Source organism: Sinocyclocheilus grahami, unplaced genomic scaffold (genome assembly GCF_001515645.1).
Source record: "Sinocyclocheilus grahami isolate Dianchi unplaced genomic scaffold, SAMN03320097.WGS_v1.1 scaffold2156.1, whole genome shotgun sequence".
Lineage (NCBI taxonomy): Eukaryota > Metazoa > Chordata > Actinopteri > Cypriniformes > Cyprinidae > Sinocyclocheilus > Sinocyclocheilus grahami.
The window spans coordinates 72,282-93,055 of NW_015507335.1; the positions used below are offsets into that span (position 1 = coordinate 72,282).

General features: G+C 38.5%; 1 protein-coding gene across 2 annotated transcripts in view; it reads right to left on the bottom strand.

Moving 5' to 3' along the window:
* Positions 1–771: 771 nt before the first annotated feature.
* Positions 772–20,774, bottom strand: part of LOC107574237 (engulfment and cell motility protein 2-like) — a 25,953-nt gene continuing 5,950 nt past the window's right edge. For both annotated transcript variants that reach the window (XM_016260690.1, XM_016260689.1), the window contains exons 3-14: positions 20,314–20,364; positions 12,280–12,402; positions 11,190–11,309; positions 9,710–9,814; positions 7,128–7,236; positions 6,482–6,618; positions 6,234–6,397; positions 3,023–3,135; positions 2,816–2,923; positions 2,652–2,734; positions 2,351–2,428; positions 772–2,171 (exon numbers count right to left, since the gene is read on the bottom strand). In XM_016260690.1, the coding sequence (XP_016116176.1) occupies positions 1,971–2,171; positions 2,351–2,428; positions 2,652–2,734; positions 2,816–2,923; positions 3,023–3,135; positions 6,234–6,397; positions 6,482–6,618; positions 7,128–7,236; positions 9,710–9,814; positions 11,190–11,309; positions 12,280–12,402; positions 20,314–20,364 (1,392 nt within the window). In that variant the 3' untranslated portion in view covers positions 772–1,970. The remainder of the gene's footprint in view (positions 2,172–2,350; positions 2,429–2,651; positions 2,735–2,815; positions 2,924–3,022; positions 3,136–6,233; positions 6,398–6,481; positions 6,619–7,127; positions 7,237–9,709; positions 9,815–11,189; positions 11,310–12,279; positions 12,403–20,313; positions 20,365–20,774) is intronic.

The window sequence follows — 20,774 nt, forward strand, 5'->3', positions numbered from 1 at the left end:
CACGAGTCTCCCGCCACTCAGTTTGTGTGCTGATTTTAATGCCAGTGGAAGTTTGTAACTCTTCAGCTTTGGAACCAGCAGAGCGTTGATGGCTTTTACATACCATTCACCTCAGCACTCGGTGACTCTCAGGCACTGGTAAAGACAGTAAGGACCGTACCTCACTACACACTGGTGACTCTATTTCCGGTGATAGACTGGTCACGTGTAAAATGTCACCAACATCTGACAGGATAGATCTCAATTTTTGATGTTAAAATACATAATAATAAAATATATATATATTTGATTATTTAATTGTTCTGTTTTGCAACATTTCAGGTGGATATTAATTACAAATGTTCACAAGAGTGCTACCTTATGCTTATGTTGAAAGATAATTATTAAATGTTTAATTTAATGTATTCATTTCTTATTATTTGCCTTGGTCTTGCTTTACCTGCTATAAGAGGGAATATAGCAATTTCAAGGTTTTATGTTGTTTCAGGCTGATAGTAGACTTTAGTTAATGCAGTTTTGGGTACCAGACAAGACTTGTTGTAAACTGGTTTTGGATAATAGATAAAACGGATGTCATCTGACCTATTCATAGACATTATCACAGACCAATGACTGTTCAGCTGCCCAAAGCATCCTTCATTATACGGCTAAGCTAAGCCATCACTGGTCAGCACTAAGTGTGCATCACATACTCCTCTTCATTTTCATTTCAATTCAACAATTGCTTTTAAGCTCAAATGATTTATCAAATGGATGAAAAATATCAAACTATGACTTTAACACATTTTATTATTGCACACAAATCCATTGCATTACTGTGATAAGGCAGTACAATATATACAGTTTATATATAGTTGCCTTCAGAAAGTATTATTACACCATCACATTTTAAAGATTAAATGTTTTTTCACACGTCAAGAACAATAAATGCAAAACTTTCACAAATCAAAGAAAAAAAGAAAAAACTATTAAAATTACCTATTTGGCAATGAGAAATAAAAAGGGAATCGATACTTTCTGAAGGCACTATATATTTATAATGTGTTCAATATTTCAACCCAAAAACTGAAACCTGCCCACTAAAACATTCAGAAACTAGCAGCTGTAACATCAAGCAAATCTGACCAAATCATCACACCTCTGTCAGGAATCCATCTATTGGTTCGTCCTGTTTTCACACAGAATAACCTTATATTATGGCAAGCAAACATGAACGCACAGACAGAAGATAAACGTGTGTAAATATTCCAGCTAAATGTGTTTTTGAGTACTGTAATAGAGAAATCACGAAATAAATGTTCAAATCAACAAACTCGTATGGCTATTATCACATACAGTTTCTGCAGGACTGTAGAGAGAGGTGATTTTTGAATGTTGCATCCCGTTCAGTCTACGAGTCAGAATTCAGCACAAAACGCTCCCATCTTCTTGCACTCGCTTGCTTTCTTCCTCCGTTTCATGCAACCTTTGTGTTCTCAACGTACCACATAGTGGCTTGCACATCAAGTACAAAAATATATTTCTATTGACAAGAGCAAACGTCAGTAAATATTAGTTATCTGCAGACAGATCTGTGGGGTGTTCAGAGTTACTAACTGTTCAGTCGAGTTACTCATATAAGCGTTTAACATCACATCACACATGGGAGTAGATGCCTTACAATGTCTAAACACACAATGATACTGTTTCTGCTTTTCCCGTTTAAAATCAAATACTTGAAGACAGAAGAACCGTTTGTGTTCAAACATTCGAAAAAGGACTCTCGTAACCAAGACTAGTTCATGTTCAGGCACATACACTAGCATAAAGGTGAAGTGTGTCATTTCTGCTCTTTCGCCCATGTTTGTCACTGATCGCTTCTCAACATGCAACTGGCAGGAAAGTCTCTTAGTGACAGACAAATAACACACTTCACCTCTGAGGAGTGAACGACACAGAAAACACAAGCACTGATGGAGAGGACAGACGCCTCATCCGTAGTTGTAGGTGAAGTTGTAAGTGCTGGGCTCTTTGGGCACAGGGGGAGGAGCCTCAGGGATGGTGATGTTCTCCAGGTCGAGGAGGCGGAGCTTCATTTCCATGCTCATTAATGTGTCAAGGTCACTTCGTGTGAGATCGCTGCCCAACTCCTTCCCCAAGAGCGCAGACAGTCCATCCGTCCAGATGCAGTACTGATCCACACAAACAAACGTCACTCATCTTTCTACAAATGACACATTTTTACCAATAAAGTGTAAAATGCCATATTCAAACACCCCAGTCTACTGTAGGCCTGTAGTGTCCCGCACTTGTCCTCAAACTCTTGCAGGTCCGACAGAACTGTGACTTAAGTGCTGTTTTTGAGACTCACCTCGTATTTGTTGGTTGCCACAAAGTTGAGAGCCTCATCAGGATCATAGAGGATGGAAAACGCCAACTCTAACACTTCCTACAAACGCAGCACCATTCGAACACCTCAGTCATGCATGTATTACCATATTAACATGTCTGCTTCATAAATGCATTATTTAATAATGATGATTAGTTCAGTGATTAATTGTTTATGCAGGCAGGCAGGCTTTGAAAAAAGACCTTAAAAAAGAGTTTCATGTCAAATCTTTATCAGTTCTGTTCATTAATGCGCTGGCGAAGATGAAGTAAGTGGTTTTTACCTTGTTCTGTTTGAGCGCGCTCTTCTCCTTCATGTGTGGACAGTCTTTCCCTGTCAGCACCGCTTTAATGTCCGACACGGGAACTGTGGGTCAGTGACAGTAAGTTTGCGCAACACATGATGTGAAAACTAGTCAGTGGTTTTCTATCACATAAGTGCACTCACTTGTATCGGTGAGCAGTTCAAACGGCACTTCGCCCTGTGTAGACTCGTCCAGATCTCCGTAGTGCAGGACCTTGTGATTCAACGACAGACGGCAGAACCAGAACTTCTCTGTGAGAGGAACCAAAGACCATTAGACACTCCAACAAGAGAAAACTCGCATTAGAGACTAATACGGCAGAAGCGGCTGTCTTGGGCAGATGTGAGCACCTTGTCTCCGTCTGTTGGCGAGTTTGCGAAAGCAGCTTCCCTCACACAGACGACTGAGTCGCTGCTGTTTGATCAGCTCCAGAATCTCTGGCTGGATCCGCTCACGCAGCTCACTGACAATCAAGAGGACACACACTTGAGACCAGCTGATCCTCACGCTCAGATAAACTCATATGAACATCTGGATTGGTCGGTCGCTCCTCCTCAGTACGTTTGTCTTGTTTTACAGAGCAAATGTCTAAAGATTCTTAAATCAAGATATATTCAGTAGAGAAGCAAAATGACAGAAGATAAGTCTTGTTTTCCGTGAAACTGGTCAAAATGAAGTGAGTTTATGATTTTAACAAGAACAAGTATCTGCCAATGAGCTCAGAAAAATCAACTTAACTCAAAAGTAATTTTCATACCCCACTGACAGATATTTGTGACCCGTGCTGGCAAAATGAGTCAAAATGCGCACGGGCAAATTTTGAGCTACAAGCAATAAAATGACAAAAATGCAGATTTGAGTCGGATTTGAGGTTTTCACAAAAATTAGTTCATTAAGCCCGCTTCTAGCGATCCCAATGCTTCAAATAGTAATTAAACATCTAAAATGATCTTTATTTGTACGCTTTCTGAGAGGAGTACCTTTTCTCCGCTCGTTCACGATCCGCTGTATCACGATCCCGATACATATACAGAGAACTACAGTACAGTATACAGAGAACATGTCTTAATTGAACGTTTGGGGAACTGTTGGGAAAAACATCTGATGTGTAACATTATATTAGATCCGTGTATTACAGTAGCTCTTAATATATATTCCATCTCATTAATGTTAATCTAACAATAAAAGAAAAGAGGGAATCACTGGCTGCTATTGATTGAACTGCTTTTGTTGTTTCAGTAATCAGTTTATTTGTAATGAACACACTAACGGGATTTTTACCTTTTTTGTTTGCATCTGTTCTTTTTTACAATAACAAAAAAAAAGCTATATTGTGATTATTAATATAGTAATTATTATTAAGAAAAGAACTGGAGGAAAAGATGCAATGTTGCAGGTGATTTTGCTTTGGAACCTTCAGAAAACTTTAACTTGATTTTTCTCATAAATGACTTTGCTGACTCTATCGACTTCAAACGGCAGTAGCTCAGTAATTTTTCGTCCGATTCCAACAAATCATACTAATTTTTGAAAAATTGCTCATTGTGACTCATTTAGCCAGCACAGGTCACATTTGTTCCTGTTTTACGAATAAACTTGCTTCATTTTGTTCAGTTTCTCTGAAAACAAGACTTGATTTCTTCATGTTGCATATCTAGTATCTTGATTTAAGGATGTTAAGATATTTGTATTGGAAAACAAAACCACTGAGAAAAAACATTTTTGTAGTGCATGCAAGATTTAATGCCATGACAATTAATTTAATACTTTCTGCTCTGATTTAAGACCTTTTTAAGGCTTTAAACTGTGGAAGGGCAGACCTTTTTAAGACCCACAAAAACCCTGTAATGAGAAACTTGACGCTTCTAATCACAGGTAGGTCCCACCAAACAACTTTAAAAATCATAAAGACTTATAATTTTGTTTAATTTCCTTCAAAAGACCTCAGGTGCATTAGTGGTTTATAACTAAATAATTGACTGATTAGGAGACTCTTGATCTTGAATAAATGATCAATAAATAAAATGAAATTAATAAATTATCTATCTCTCAAATAGGTCCTTCAAGGTATCTTGGAGAGGTGAGGTGTCCAAGTCACAACATCTAGCTACTGGGGTGCCTCAGGGCTCAGTTCTTGGACCACTTCTCTTCTCTGTCTACATGGCATCACTAGGTTCTGTCATTCAGAAACATGGCTTTTCATATCACTGCTATGCTAGAGTTATGTGCCCTCTAGAAGCTTGCGTTCTTCAAGTGAAAGGCGTATTATTGTGCCATCTCAAAGAGGCACAAAATCACTTTCACAGACTTTTTCATTAACTGTTCCCTCCTGGTGGAATGACCTGCCCAAATCAATCCCAGCAGCTGTCCTTAACCATCTTCAAGAGATGACTAAAAACACATCTGTTCCACCTTTATTTGACCCTCTAACTCGAGCACTTTCTATTCTATTTTATTTAGGCCCTGGAATGTAAATTGTACCAGGAGAACCCCGCCAAAAATTTTTTTATTTTACCCCCCGAACGCGATTTGTACTGGGGGACCCCCTCAAAAGCAATTGGGCTATTTTCATGCTAGTTTTGAGTAGTAATTGGGCGGGCTTTGTAGCGAAAACCTGGCAAACCTGCACCAGACAGAGCTGTTGGCGATTCTTCCTATTGTAAAGTCATGCAGTGTGTAACCTGCTGTTGTCGTTCCATCGTGCAGTGTGAACACAGCAACTTCTGTCATGAAAACAAATTCCTCGTATGTGTAAACATACCTAGCAATAAAACTCATTCTGATTCTGATTCTGATTCTGAAACATAGTTTGCGGACCAGTGTTGCCAAATCCGCGATTGCCGCCGGTTGTTTTTTATGTCAGCAGGTTGAAGTGACCCCAATAACGTGATATTTAGGCCCTGGAATGTAAATTGTACCAGGAGAACCCCGCCAAAAATTTTTTTATTTTACCCCCCGAACGCGATTTGTACTGGGGGACCCCCTCAAAAGCAATTGGGCTATTTTCATGCTAGTTTTGAGTAGTAATTGGGCGGGCTTTGTAGCGAAAACCTGGCAAACCTGCACCAGACAGAGCTGTTGGCGATTCTTCCTATTGTAAAGTCATGCAGTGTGTAACCTGCTGTTGTCGTTCCATCGTGCAGTGTGAACACAGCAACAACTGAATGCTACCCCAGATAGTCGTTCACTGTCCTTAACCATCTTCAAGAAATGACTAAAAACACATCTGTTCCACCTTTATTTGACCCTCTAACTCTAACACTTTCTATTCTTTTATTTAAACTTTTATTTAAAAAAAAACCTAACACCAGCTTTCTATTTTTCCTATTCTATCTACTTGTTTTTCTTTTTGTGTGTGAGTATACATATATAACCTTGCTACATGTACTGTGTTAGGCTAACCGAGACTTGTCATTTGCACTTACATATCATTGCTCTTTTGTTAGTTTTGATTGCTTCTATTGTCCTCATTTGTAAGTTGCTTTGGATAAAACCGTCTGCTAAATGACTAAATGTAAATGTACATGAGACAGCTTACTAATGCAGAAGCTCTTGACTCACATTATAGGGGGTGACTGGAAGTCGTCCTGACTCATTCGCTCAGACTGACGCAGACGCAGGACCTCAGCGTAGCTCAGACTGCGCAGTTTGACCCGCAGCTGCTCCAGAGACGGCGGTTTCATGGCCAGAGCTCTAGTGATCTGTTCTCGCACCACCGTCATCACCTAAAACACACATAGTGTTCACTGACACAAACACACACACACGAAACCGTTTCTCCTCTAGCAGACACACTCACTAACACACACCTTGTTGAAATCTTCTGCAGTGGCCCTCATTTCTTTCCACGTCTTATTGAGCAGCTGTATGCAGACGCAGAAGAACTCTTCCCAAGCGCGCTCGTGGGTAAAAAACATGGGATGGAAGTCGTTACACCCTTCATTCGCTGGAGAGACAAGACAAGCCTCTCTTTATGTGATCGACGCAGTACGTCACAGAAACACACAAGCTATAGAAACATTTGTCACAGTTCAACCTAAAAATGTAACAAAACTGGATATTGGATGACATTTTTAACAGTACAGGTCAGATTTAGATGAAATAAAATAAACATGAACTGAAATAATATAAAATATAAAAACTTAAACTTATTTTATCTCAGTTATATGTCTCATTTTTATTTAGTTCCCCTGGGGTTGTATGGATTACGGCAGAGGTCTTCAACCCTGCTCCTGGGGTCCCACCGTCCTGCTTCAGCACACCTGCCTGTGTATTTTCAAGTTATCCTGGAAATCTCAATTAGCTGGTTCAGGTGTGTTTGATTAGGGTTGGAGCTGAACTCAGGTGGGAATCGCTCTGGATCTCCTCTAAAGCTGCTCTCTAACGGACCCTCCGAACACAGTTCAACTCATTCATCAGTGAACTGAGGAATCAAAAAGATTGCAGAATACTTACGCAGTTCTCCAACCTGTAGAATATCACACAGCACGCGCGTCAGCTCAATGGCAGAGCGACCAAATGGACACTCGTGTTTATCTTCTCGACTGCTGTTTTCTAGAACAATCTGAAAAACAAAAGCACAGTATGTACAGGCCATTGACATTTTATTATTATATTTTTATCAATAGGAGAGGTGCAAGAGGACATAGGAAGCAGAAGGGAGAAGATGTACTACAGGGAAAAAATGGACTTGGTTCCTTGAATAGTTCCTTGAAAAGCGATACAAGATATATAAAAGGTCATCTGGGACTAACACCCCTGTAATTCTATCATATTCTTCAAGCTTCCAATGAGGATGAATATTTTCTGATGGAACTCCCATTTCTTTATTTAACATTTATTGCTGTCCATAACAACTTACAATTACGTGGCATTTGTGTCTGATATGTCTGCCTCAAGCCACCAGAGGGTGCAATCTCCTGAGTTTAGTCTTTAAGTCTGTTCGTCATTTTTGATCTAATGTCTGTTCTCTCCATTTCTGTTTAGTCTTGTTATTTAGAATTTACCCCTAGATTGATTACTGTGCCTGCTTTTGGCTTCATGCACGTCTTTTTGTACGGTTTCTTTAGGATTTGTCTTTGTTAACTGATCTTTTTGATAAAACTTCAGCAAAAGCAGCCCCCAGCATGATCTATACACGGCTTTCTTACAAAATGAGGGAAAATATAAACATTTAATGTGTTTGGTAAAATACTGAAGCTGTAATGAAACTTGTCTAATCAAACTAAGAGTGGCAAGTTATATATAACAAGACATTGTTACAGAAACTGTTCTGGGATTGTGTGATTTTGTTTATTCACACTTCCAAAGTTTCCCCGTGTTCTGTGCTTTCATTCACACACATCCTGAACTGTCCCATGAAGTCAAAGTGATCACAATGTGACATCTAACATACTCACAGAGAAGCCCTGTTTATTAGGTTTTGTGTTATACTCTTGTAAATAACTGCAGTGCATGATACCACTAAGCTTGCCATTCAATTTTATTGTCTGCATGCATGGTAAGTAGCTCCCTGGGGCCCGTTCTTCGTACGTCGCTAACTCCGTTAGCTGGATTTGATTGCTGATGATTTGGCGAGATCTTGGATTGTTTGGTTCTTCGAAGTTCATCCCGGAGTTGCTGTCATGGCAACAGCTCTGTAAGCTTAAACCTGCTCGGGAGCAGCTTATTTAATGTAAACAGGATTAGATGGCATCTTTTTAAGCAGAATTGATACTTAAAATCTGTCCGTTACCAACGCTTCTTTATTACTAGAGTACCCTACTAATCCAGGGACAATAATTTAAAATAATAATCATTTAAAAATTAATTTAAAGATAATATAATAATGCTGTGTAGTCTTTAATACCATAGACACAGCCAGTTTTACTCACTGAAATATTTATTCATCATAAAATTATTACTTCATAATTGTATTAGAGTCTTACACACATGCTATACAGATAATGTAGAGTCGTGCATTAATGTGAGTGCTGACAGATATTATCGGAGTGGCTTGATGGAGCGCAGGAGATGCAGATAACTTGATCTTGACCCTTAAGAAACTTTAATTAATGCTGTCACGTAACAATTCTGTTCAAATATAAAATTAAATTAATTGCTAATTACTTCATTGAAATAAAAATGTAAAGCCTGTACAAATATTAGAAATCGTGAATATAAATAATTGGGAATCATGTAAAAAAATTTTATAAAATAAAAACAGTGCACATTTCATGTATCTATTATAGCATTTATGTAGTTTTGTTCGCTTGGCTGTTTCCTTATAAAAGTCCAAAAATTTGTCAAGTTTTTCGTCAGGTGTCTTTTTTAATTATATGATGTCATTACGTATCATTTTGTAGTCGACATTATGTATCGATATTCGAAACCACGGTCAGCAATGCAGTGATTGGCTGGCAGCCCCTTTTAAACCAACCCATGAACGCGCAATTATCTCAGATAACTCAATCCAGCCAGACTAATCATCATCAACAGGTGCGTTCGAAGAACCGAATTAGCCAGATCCTGAGTAGCGCGGTGATATCATCTTGGATGTGATATTTCATCTCAGATGTAATAAGCGACATATGAAGAACGGGCCCCTGGTCCTCTTATGACTTTTGTTTGCAGCAATTGTTATTCCCTTTTTTCTGTTTTTGTCCGTATACAGACTTTTTCCTTCACCTTCCCCTAATCAAACAGTCATATGATTGTCAACAATTAACTTTATCACAATGACACACATCCTACCGGCATCAGCTCTGACTCTATTCAAACAGACGTGCTGTAGTGTGCCAGTAATGTTACCCGGGAACTCTTTTTTCAGCATTACAGATCTGGCTTTGATTCACTCAGATGTCTGATAATAATAATAATATATAATAAGATTATAATAATACAACATTATAATGCATTATTATTATTATTATAGTATTGTTATTATAGATTACCATGTTTTACATAATTACTTTTACTCAACAGTTACAACAGAGGGCACAATGCTTGAGAAAATACTTAGAAAACAAGAGATGACTGTTATGAATGTGTGTTCATACTCTGATATATGTGTCCTGATGCACTTTGGCGAGGTAAAGCATGTTGTCTAGTGCCAACATTCCCGGTGGTGTCTGAGTGAAATCCATGGCAGGATTCACAGGATTCTGTGCACAAAACACAATACACACATCACTATCACCAATCATCATCAAACCATCACATCACATCACATCAGCACATCACCATCATTGATCATCATTAAACCGTCATCACATCACACACATAAACACACCACTATCACATCACATCAGCACATCACCATCACTGATCATCATTAAACCATCAACACATCACCACATCACTATAACAGATCACCATTAAACCATCACATCACACACATCATCATATCACTGATCATCATTAAACCATCACATCACACACATCATCCCATCACTATAACAAATCATCATTAAATCATCACACACATCATCACATCCCTATCACAGATCATAATTAAACCATCACATCACACACATCATCACATCACTATACCAGATCATCATTAAACCATCACATCACACACATCATCCCATCACTATAACAAATCATCATTAAATCATCACACACATCATAACATCCCTACCACAGATCATCATTAAACCATCACATCACACACATCATCACATCACTATCCCCAATAATCATCAAACCATCACATCACATCACTGATCATCATTAAACCATCAGCACATCACTATCACAGATCATCATTAAACCATCACATCACACACATCACCACATCACTATAACAGATCACCATTAAACCATCACATCACACACATCATCACATCACTATCACTGATCATCACATCACACACATCACCACATCACTATAACAGATCACCATTAAACCATCACATCATCACATCACTATCACTGATCATCACATCACACACATCACCACATCACTATAACAGATCACCATTAAACCATCACATCATCACATCACTACCACTGATCATCACTTAACCATCACATCACACACATCATCACATTACTATCACTGATCATCATTAAACAATCACATCATCACATCACTATCACTGTTCATCACTTAACCATCACATCACACACATCATCACATTACTATCACTGATCATCATTAAACCATCACATCAACACATCACTATCACTGATCATCACTTAACCATCACATCACACACATCATCACATCACTATCACTGATCATCATTAAACAATCACATCACACACATCATCACATCACTATCACTGTTCATCATTAAACCATCATCGCATCATACACATCATCACATCACTATCACTGATAATCATTTAACCATCACATCATGCACATCACATCAATATCACTGATCATCATTAAACAATCATTACATCACATCAGCACATCACAGTCATCTATCATCATTAAACCATCATCACATCACACATCAGCACATCACTATCACTGATGATCATTCAATAATTTTGAAATGACATGAGCAAACACTCTTCACTCACAGTGAAGCCCAGCATCTTGTAGTCTTTAGTGTAGATGGCTTTCCTCTTTTCTGTTCCGCTGGGATCACTGTCTCCATCAAACACGATTCTTCTGAGTTCAAAGATGATATCTCTTTGTGTCTAAATATAAGAGAGGTTATACTATAACAAGAATATAATTTAAGACATAATTCAAGCTGTCTAAATAAGCTACAAGAACACAACTTTCCCAAGTATCTTGGTAAATGTTGAAGACAATTCAGCAATGTTTTGCATTTTATGCCATGAGTATGCTGGTCAAACAGTGGCTATGAATATACCTGAACGTTCAAGTAAGGGACATTCTACACTCAGTCAGTTAGTCAAGTTCTATCAAAACCAATGTTCAGCAGTTTACTGTTTTCCAAAATTGTAGTTCTAAAAAATATTCACAAATAGCATAATAAAGTTGGAAGCATAGTTTCTTTTTAGTATTACATGTAGATCTACAACTTGCTCTCACATTTATTCCCATATTACAGAAATCTGCACATGACATGCAGAAAAAAAATCATGTTTGTGATTTAAGAAATCATTAAACACTTTTTAATCATTTGTTGTAATTAAAACATGAGCATGTCCTTTTTAATTCATTGCCACAATCTAACTAAAACATTCATGTTTTCATTAATTATAATTAAATTAAACAAATGTGTTAATAACTTCTTCCTGCATGTCATGCACAGTGCTCTGTATATTACACATTTTCAAGGTTTACATAAAGTCTGGGGACAGTTATACTTCCTAATTATTTTGCATATAAAGATCAGTGTTTGATTTCCCTTGACAGTGTGAAGCTTAACACTGACAGAGAACAATTTGGATATTTAACCAGTCTTTGTTTTTTTGTGGCTGGCTGCAATTACTCTGCACAAAATAAATAAAAAAAAAGAGAAAGAAATGAAAAAAACGCCTATTGATGTTTAACTCTGCAAATAGTTAACACTTCTGCTCTGCATAAATGAAATTGTCAACCCAATTAATACATTTATTCACTTAAACCATACATCCTGTTCCCTCCACTAATCTTAATGTCAAGTCAAACATTTTCAGACACTTGTCAATCACTTGCCTGGTCATTCGGGTCCATTTTTGTCATCATGCGTTCTTCCAGAAGGTTGAAGGTCAAAACCTGCAGCACGTACAGCTGATGTGCCATTTCAGCTTTGACTGGTCGATTCCCCCGGATGATATGCTAGAAGACAAGTTTAAAATGAAAGACCGTCAATGCTTTCACTCACAGGGGTGTTTCTTATAACAACACTCTCATTATCACACTGCTCCTGAAGAACTATAAACTGATGTTTCTCACACACATCTGCTGGGAAGAAGTTCTATGAAGACAGATCTGATCTGTATTCCATCAAAAGATGCTCAATAACAATGGATCTTAGCTCTTAAGAGCGCTCGCTACATGCAAGGTTACAAATTCCACGTGCGTTTCCCAAAAATGCACTTAACATGAACACGTGAGAACACGTTCTACGTCGCTTCAGAGTCGCTGTCCGTTTGTCAAGTGCTGAAATATTACCTCACAGAATTGTATCCTTGAACCTAATAGTTGTCACCTTATGTGGATAAAAAAAATACCTTTCAAAAAGATTAAATTAATGTTCTTCTGGAGGAGGTAGAGCGAAACTAAGATGTCATTTTCAGCAGATTTAAAAGACACCATACAAATAAGTAAAAACAAAACATATGGGAGGACTTTGCTACAAAATTAACTGCACAGGGCTGTTAAGAGATCAGGGAAGGAGGTCTGTAAGAAGTGGCAGGACTTTGCAAGCTTGGCAAAAAGGAAAGGCACTGCATGGATGGTAATAAAAAAAAAAACAAGTAGTTGGACCAACGACTCCCCCCTTCTCACAGCAGAGGAAGAAAAGACCTGTGTGGTGTTATTGACCTCCAAGGAGGAGTAGGGATGCCTCAACCTGAGCCTGAGTCAGGTCCGTCATGCTCAGAGGAACTATCAGTTTCACCTGCCATCTCCTAGTCCTCCAAACAACCCTCTCAGGCCTCAGCCTCCATCTTCAGTTGTCCAGACCGCAGCCACAACACCTCAGCAGTTTGAGAATGTCTGTGGTTTTAGTCAGGACTCAGTGCAGCTGGAGAGATGTTTGAAAGACATTAGACAATGTCTCAAAGAGACTAATAAGAGGAATGACAATTTTCAACAGCAGCTTATTGACCTCAAGAAGGCCAAGCTGGCTTTAGGGGAGAGGAGACTTGCACTGAAGGAGATGAGTTTTGCAATGCCCTTCATTTCTGTGCCAATTATCTTGCCAGAACAGTCAGGTAATAAGATTGTTTTATGGTGATTAAATTAAGTTTCTAAAATTTCTTGTGCAATGTGAAATGTTTTCTTTATGTAGTTATTTCTCTTCCCATTGTGAAATGCCTTTTCAGGTCCTGGGTAACTCAAATCAATAAAACTATGTTGATCCAATGCTTTTCATGGCCATGTGTTTGTTGAACCACCCAAGGCCTAAGGCCCTATAAAATACTATAAGAATTCTTATGAGTTCTTTCAGGTGTTTCTAAAGTGAATGACCAATGGTTGGTTATTTTCAAACATAAACATGTCATTTTAGATATTATTAAAATATAAAGTTTACATATCAAAGGTGACAGTAGCACAAATATATGTACTTCATCTAGCCAATACATATCTATAGGTACAGACAAAAAGGTTTATTGCAGACATGTATTATCAGCACTATTCTATGCATACATATTTATGATATCATGTGCATTTTTATTTGTTCATTTTTTCCCTTTTCTTTTAAATTATTTCATTTATAAATTAATAAAAAAAGAGAAGTACAATCAAAACCTTATATCATAATCACATTGCACTTGAATAAACTTAAAGGTGTAATCTGCCAGTTGTCCTGCAGGTGACCGCATAACTCTGTCTTCTTATGATGAACTGAGGGCTTTACGATTACTCCAGAGCACTGGTAGATACTTAAAGGAGACATATTATGCCCCTTTTTACAATATATAATATAAGTCTCTGGTGTCCCCAGAATGTGTCTGTGAAGTTTCAGCTCAAAATACTCCACAGATCATTTATTATATCATTTTGAAAATGCCTATTTTGAGTGGAAGCAGAAACACGCTGTTTTTCGGGCCTGAATCTTTAAATGCAAATGAGCTGCGGCTCTCCGCCCCCTTTTCCAGAATAGAGCTGCGCCTTTACAGCTCGGACCTGCTAAAAACATCTGTTTTGGTTCTGATTATCATGTTTATCGTGCTGAAATCATGCGTTTTAAACCAGCATGTTCTGCTCAAACTTTCTCCATGGCATTAGAGCTGGTACACCGTTGTCGCTTGTGAAAACACAATGACGGCACTGTGGGTGTAAGTTTACAGATTAAGGGGTGGTGATATTATAATGAGATCTTTGCCACGTCACAGAGGGAGCGAGATCAGACGCGCTGGTTTTCTCAGACGCTTGCAGAAAAAGGCTTCCCAAAACAAAGTTACTGGGTTAATCTTTTTCACGTTTCCTTGGTTGGTAGATGCGGGACTCTAAACAGTGTTCTGTGCTCGTCTCTGCAGCCAAACACTGAACAGTTAGCATGCTTCGCTCAAACTTTCTCCATGGCATTAGAGCTGCTACACCGTTGTCGCTTGTGAAAACACAATGACGGCACTGTGGGTGTAAGTTTACAGATTAAGGGGTGGTGATATTATAATGAGATCTTTGCCACGTCACAGAGGGAGTGAGATCAGACGCGCTGGTTTTCTCAGACGCTTGCAGAAAAAGGCTTCCCAAAACAAAGTTACTGGGTTAATCTTTTTCACGTTTCCTTGGTTGGTAGATGCACCGGGAATCAGACATAAATATCAATATAAGTGTGGTCATCCACTGGGGGAAAATTCAATCAAATCATTATTTTCAATTAAACAGGGGGGTATACATTCCATATACTCAAGAAAAGAGCTCCACATTTTATAGGAGTTCTTGGAAGAGTCCCTCGGTGAATGCTTCTTTTTTTTCCAGTTTGATAAAGTGAAAAACCTCTTTAATCCACATCGAGTGGGTAGGAGACATTAAAATTATTTTCAATGCATTAGAATCAAAGGTCTAGCCAGGAGGGATACAAAGGCCACAAAGTCTACCTTGTAACCAAGGTGATGAACTGGTAAGGGAAGTGTACGGAGAGTGCTGTTATTGCTATGGGTTTGATGGTTGTTCCAACTACCTGAGATATTGTCTCAAATATTTGAACCCAATAACCATTTAAACTTAGGCAGGACCAGAGCACGTGTGCCAGGGTTGCGTGACCCTGATAGGATCAACATCAGAGTACATTTTAGTGAGTAAGACCTTAGTACAGTGAATGCAATGGAGTATTTTGCATTAGATCCAACCATGATTGGCACACAAAGATGAAGAATGTATAAGATACTTTCCCATAATTCATCTGGAATATCTTCTGATAGGTCTTCTTCCCACTGAGGTTTTATAGATGTCAATTAACTTCTATGTAGGGAACATATTTTCTCATAAATATATTAAATCATCCCTTTCCCAATAGATATCGGTTCAAGGAATGAGACCAAGGGAGTTGTAGTGGGGAGACTAGGAACTTGAGGATGCATATCACGGATAAAACTGTGAACCTGCAAATACCGGAAAAAGTTGTTTCTGGGCATCGAAAGCTTATCTGAGAGTTGTTGAAAGGATGCAAAAACATTATCTATATACATTTTTAAACACTGATATGCCGTATGTTGCCCATTGGGAAAAGGTCCTGTCCATCATTGATAGTGGGAAAACAAAATTTGATGCTATGGGGGCAGCCATAGAAAAAAGCTTGTAATCCAAAATGGCACCTAAACTGTCTCCAGACTTGCAGTGAATTGGTAAAGAGAGGTAAAGAGAGAATATGAACTGTTAATAGGTGAATGTAGCAGGGTTGTTAATGTAGTGGGCAGACACAAGGCTACTTCCATGGCAAGCCACATGGGTAAACACTGAGACTGAGTTGGTTTAGTCAATATTGAAAGTTAGTAGCCTAGTAGTAATATTGAAAGTTGGGCAACGCCATCCCTCCAAGAGACTTGGGTCATTGAAGAAGTGTTTTACGAATTCTAGCAGTCTTTTTATTCCAAATAAACTCTGAAACTAATCCATTGAGTCTCTAAAAAAAGGACTGAGGGAGAAAAACGGGGATACATTGAAACAATGAAGAGAATTTTGGGAGGGTATTCATTTTTACAGTATTGATTCTGCCAGCTAAGGATAACAGAAGCACCGACCATCTTTCAAAGTCTTTCTGAACTTGGAGCAATAGAGTTTTGCAATTTAGTTTAGGCTGGATTTAGTTTATAGCCCGAAATAGAGCCAAATGATTGTAAAGTATTAGGAACCGCAGGAACTGACAGTAAAATCTGAAATATACAGAAGATCATCTGCGTACAGTGAGACCTCCTGCTCTATATCTATTCTTGTTATTCCTTTTATTAACGGGTTAACCTTTAAAGCAGTGGAAAGAGGTTCGATGGCAATAGCAAACAGAAGTGGGCTCAAGGGGCATCCATGACGAGTGGATCTGTGGAGGTTAAAGTATTCAGAGCGAGTATTATTAGTTCTAACTGAGGCCTGGGGAGCGGAGTACAACAGTTGTACTCATGAAATTAATCTTTCACCAAGACCGAATTTCTTTAAAGTATAAAAAAGTTATCCCCATTCTACCCGATCAAATGCTTTCTCAGCATCTAGTGATATTACAGCTTCCGGGGTAGAAGGGGAAGAAGAATTAAACACCATGTTACATAATCATCTGATATTAAAAAAAGAATGTCTACTCTTAATAAAACCGGTTTGATCTGGAGATATAATCGCAGGTAATATAGATTCCAGTCGCACTGATAACAGTTTTGATAACAACTTAAAGTCGACATTAACTAAACCAACAGGCCGATACGAGGAGCATTCCAGAGGGTCTTTATTCTTTTTTAGGATCAGGGACATTGAGGCTTGATTAAGAGTTTGAGGACGTTTTACTAACTTAAATAGTAACTTAGAATATCAAACTATGGGATATAGAATAGCAAATATCTGAAGATGGGGTGACCGCATATATATTATCTAATTGAGTTATTCTGTGTTATCTCTTTTTGTTTAACTTTGTCTTATGACATATTAAATTATTTCTCTCCTGAGGAATGTCATCAAAGCCTCTCAAAAAAGAGATGCAGATATCTCTGGACTTCTATTTGTGAATATGAAAGTCTATTTTATTAGAAACAAATTCCACAAAGCTCTGGTCTAATAACATACAAGTATTCAGCCGCCACAATAGTTGTGTACCATCGAGCCCATCAAAGTAAATATTCATGGTTACTGGTGCATGATCTGATATTACAATAGCATTATTACTGACTGAATAAGTCTATTATTAGAAAATAATCAATGTGTGTGAATGTTTGGTGAACATGGGAAAAGAGAGAGAATGCTTTACCATGTGGATTAAAAAACACCATAAAAGATTGGACTGCACAAGCAGATTTTGAGGGTGAATTATATTTGAGAGACGAACGATAAAGATCTGGGACAAGCCAACAATTGAAAACCCCTCCCAAAATAAGAAAATATGAAGATATATCCGATAGTGAGGAAAATAAGTATCTAAAGAATTTGTCATCATCCCAATTAGGGGCATAAATATTAACCAAGAGAGGTGCAGTATTATCAATTCTCCCTGAGACGATGACATACTTGCCATTTGGTTTAACATCTGAACATACGAATTGCACAGATTTGTTTAATTATTGCTGTCCCTCTAGCCTTACCCTGAAACGTGGAATGGTAAACTAGACCAACCAATCTTCTTTTTAATAATAGCTGGTCTTTGGCTTTAAGATGAGTTTCCTGGAGGTAAACAATATGTGACCCTAAGTGGTGAAGATTAAAGTTCCAACTAACAAATCTTAGGTTACTACCCTCTGGCCTATATACCACCTTAGGTTGTGCCATATTTACAATGTACAGAAAGAATAATGATAGAATAAAATATGATAAAATAACAATGTTGGTAAAAACATCTGACACAAAAGGAAACACACTGGCTCACCTACAGAAAAAAAAACATCTCCCCAAAACACGACACATGCATGACCCTTCCTTAACATTAACTTTCTAACTGAACACATTGAGGAAACACAAGCTTTAACTCTAACTCGCAACATGCTGTCTCAGAGAAGGCAACAGTATCTGAAATATAACAGGAAACAGTACATATAACAGCACTTTTGAAATTGTGTCAAGCCCAGACCATCATCAACATAAAATGCTTCACTGGAATGACAATAGAAGGACCATTAATAATAAAATAAAGTTTAACCTTAGAATACACTTCACAGTTTTTGTAAATTACCAATAAGAGAAGGTCAATATTACCAATCGGCATAATGATATCCAGTAAAGGTACTCAGGTCAGACCTAGCCCAGTCGATGAACTATGCATCATTACCTAGTTTTGCGAATGAAGTCCAGTACCGCAGTCAGTTCCACAAACGTGTTTGAAACTCCATCAGCTGTAGTGTAGTGAACACCGCGGGGATGAGTACGCCATACCGGAGTCCAGGACACGAGTGGAGAACATGTTTGACATCTCTGGATGCAGACCGTTTCTTAGCCACCGCTGTAGTGTTGTCAGCAAAAATAGACAATCTCTTTCGGTTGTAATTGAGAGTAGAGAGTCCCACAGCCCTTTGAAGAATCTCAGTACAAACTAATGCACTCTAATGACGAGACGGCGAGGAGGCTGCCCTTTCTTTGGTTTCTCACGCAGTGTATGGTGCACACGATACAGCAGGGGCTTATCCTGAAGCCGCAACACCTCCAGCAGAAGTTGGGCAACATATTCAGATTGACGGGAACCTTCAGGAAGACCCACCAGACAAACATTGTTTCTCCTAGAACGACCCTCCAAATCTTCGCAGTTAGCATCCAGATGAGTTAAGCAATCATTGAGAGATGAAATCAAATTCTCCAGTTCTGCTACTGTGTGATCAGAAGAGCGCTCCAGTTCTTTGATGGTACTAGTGTTGGATTCGACCATCTGTTGTAGATGTTCCAACCAGCCTTTAACATCTGACCGCCCTGTGACAATCTCCGAACACAAGTCAGTAGATAATGAGTCTATTTTCTGACAAATCTGAGTCCAGCATCATTTGAAGACAACTGATATTCCCGGATGAGTTATCCGAGGCGCACTTATTCGTCGAGGACCCATTAGTGTCACCTAAAGAGACCTCCCTTGGTCGCGAGACATTGTCATGTTTACCACTTATGATTAATGCAAGTGTAGTCTTAGAGTCTTGGGGGTTCGGTTCTTGCTCAAGGCTCTCAAGGTGGAAGAGAGCACTGGTCATTCACTCCCCCACCTTCAATTCCTGCCGGACCAGAGACTTGAACCCGCGACCTTCGGGTTACAAGTCCGACTCTCTAACTATTAGGTCATAACTGTCCCTGAATATAGAGAGTTTCCTGCTGTTTACGCATAATAACCATTCCCCTACACGGTTTCTTTATTTGTTTTAAACAGCAGAATTAATATTTATTTATTTCTGGTCATAATTTGTAAACTGCTGTGCCGTGCTGCTTATATAGCAACAGTAACCAAAGGGGGTCGGGTCTTTGCCAAGGGTCCATTACTTTTACAAAAAATTACAAAAAATAAAACCTTCAAATGTGTGCTAGGCCAACCTTTAACTTTTGACATTGGTGAAAGGCAAAAGAACCATCATCACATGATGGTGATATATATTGTGTTCAATAGAGACTTTGTTATGATTTGTCCATTTTTGGTGGTGTGTGATCTCCATAATGACAATAAATAGATAAACTAATAAACAATCATATTTCTTGACAGGGTTAGCAGGTTAGCAGAAGATGAGAAAATGCTTAATTAAACCTTTCAGTCAGCGGTTTTCTGGATTCGTCACAGGTGAAATCACTGTGTGCTTTGAATCTACAGTTCCTCATTAGCTGAAACATTTAGTAACTGTCTGAATGTGTTGAGCAACTAATAGCAGAATATGAGTAACAAAGGGAATCTGATAGCATTATGTATGGATTTACACTTACGTTGAGTATGATGCCGCGGAGGTGTTTCTGAGCCAGTGTACTCGCCATCTCCTGCCATAAACACACACAGAGTTAGACACAGATCACAAACATCAGCGTGCCTGTGAACGTCTGAGCCAGACTATCACCACAAACACACAGCACAGACACAAACACAGCCGACAACTGGGTGAGAATGTTTTGAGAGCAAATTGGTTAAGGAAATAAATCAATGATTCATTGAAGAAAATGAAGAAAGTCACAGGTTTTGTTCCTGAATGAACCTCAACTTTTGAACAAATATGGACTGTTATATCAGGACTAATACATTTCTGCTTGACCAATCAGATCTGAGGACTGGATATAATTGTATACAAATGAATAAGTAATTATACTTTGTATTTGCCGTTTCTTTGTGTGACAGTTTCCTACACTTTTGTGTCGTTCCTGTGTGCGTGTGTGTGTGTGTGTGTGTGTGTGTG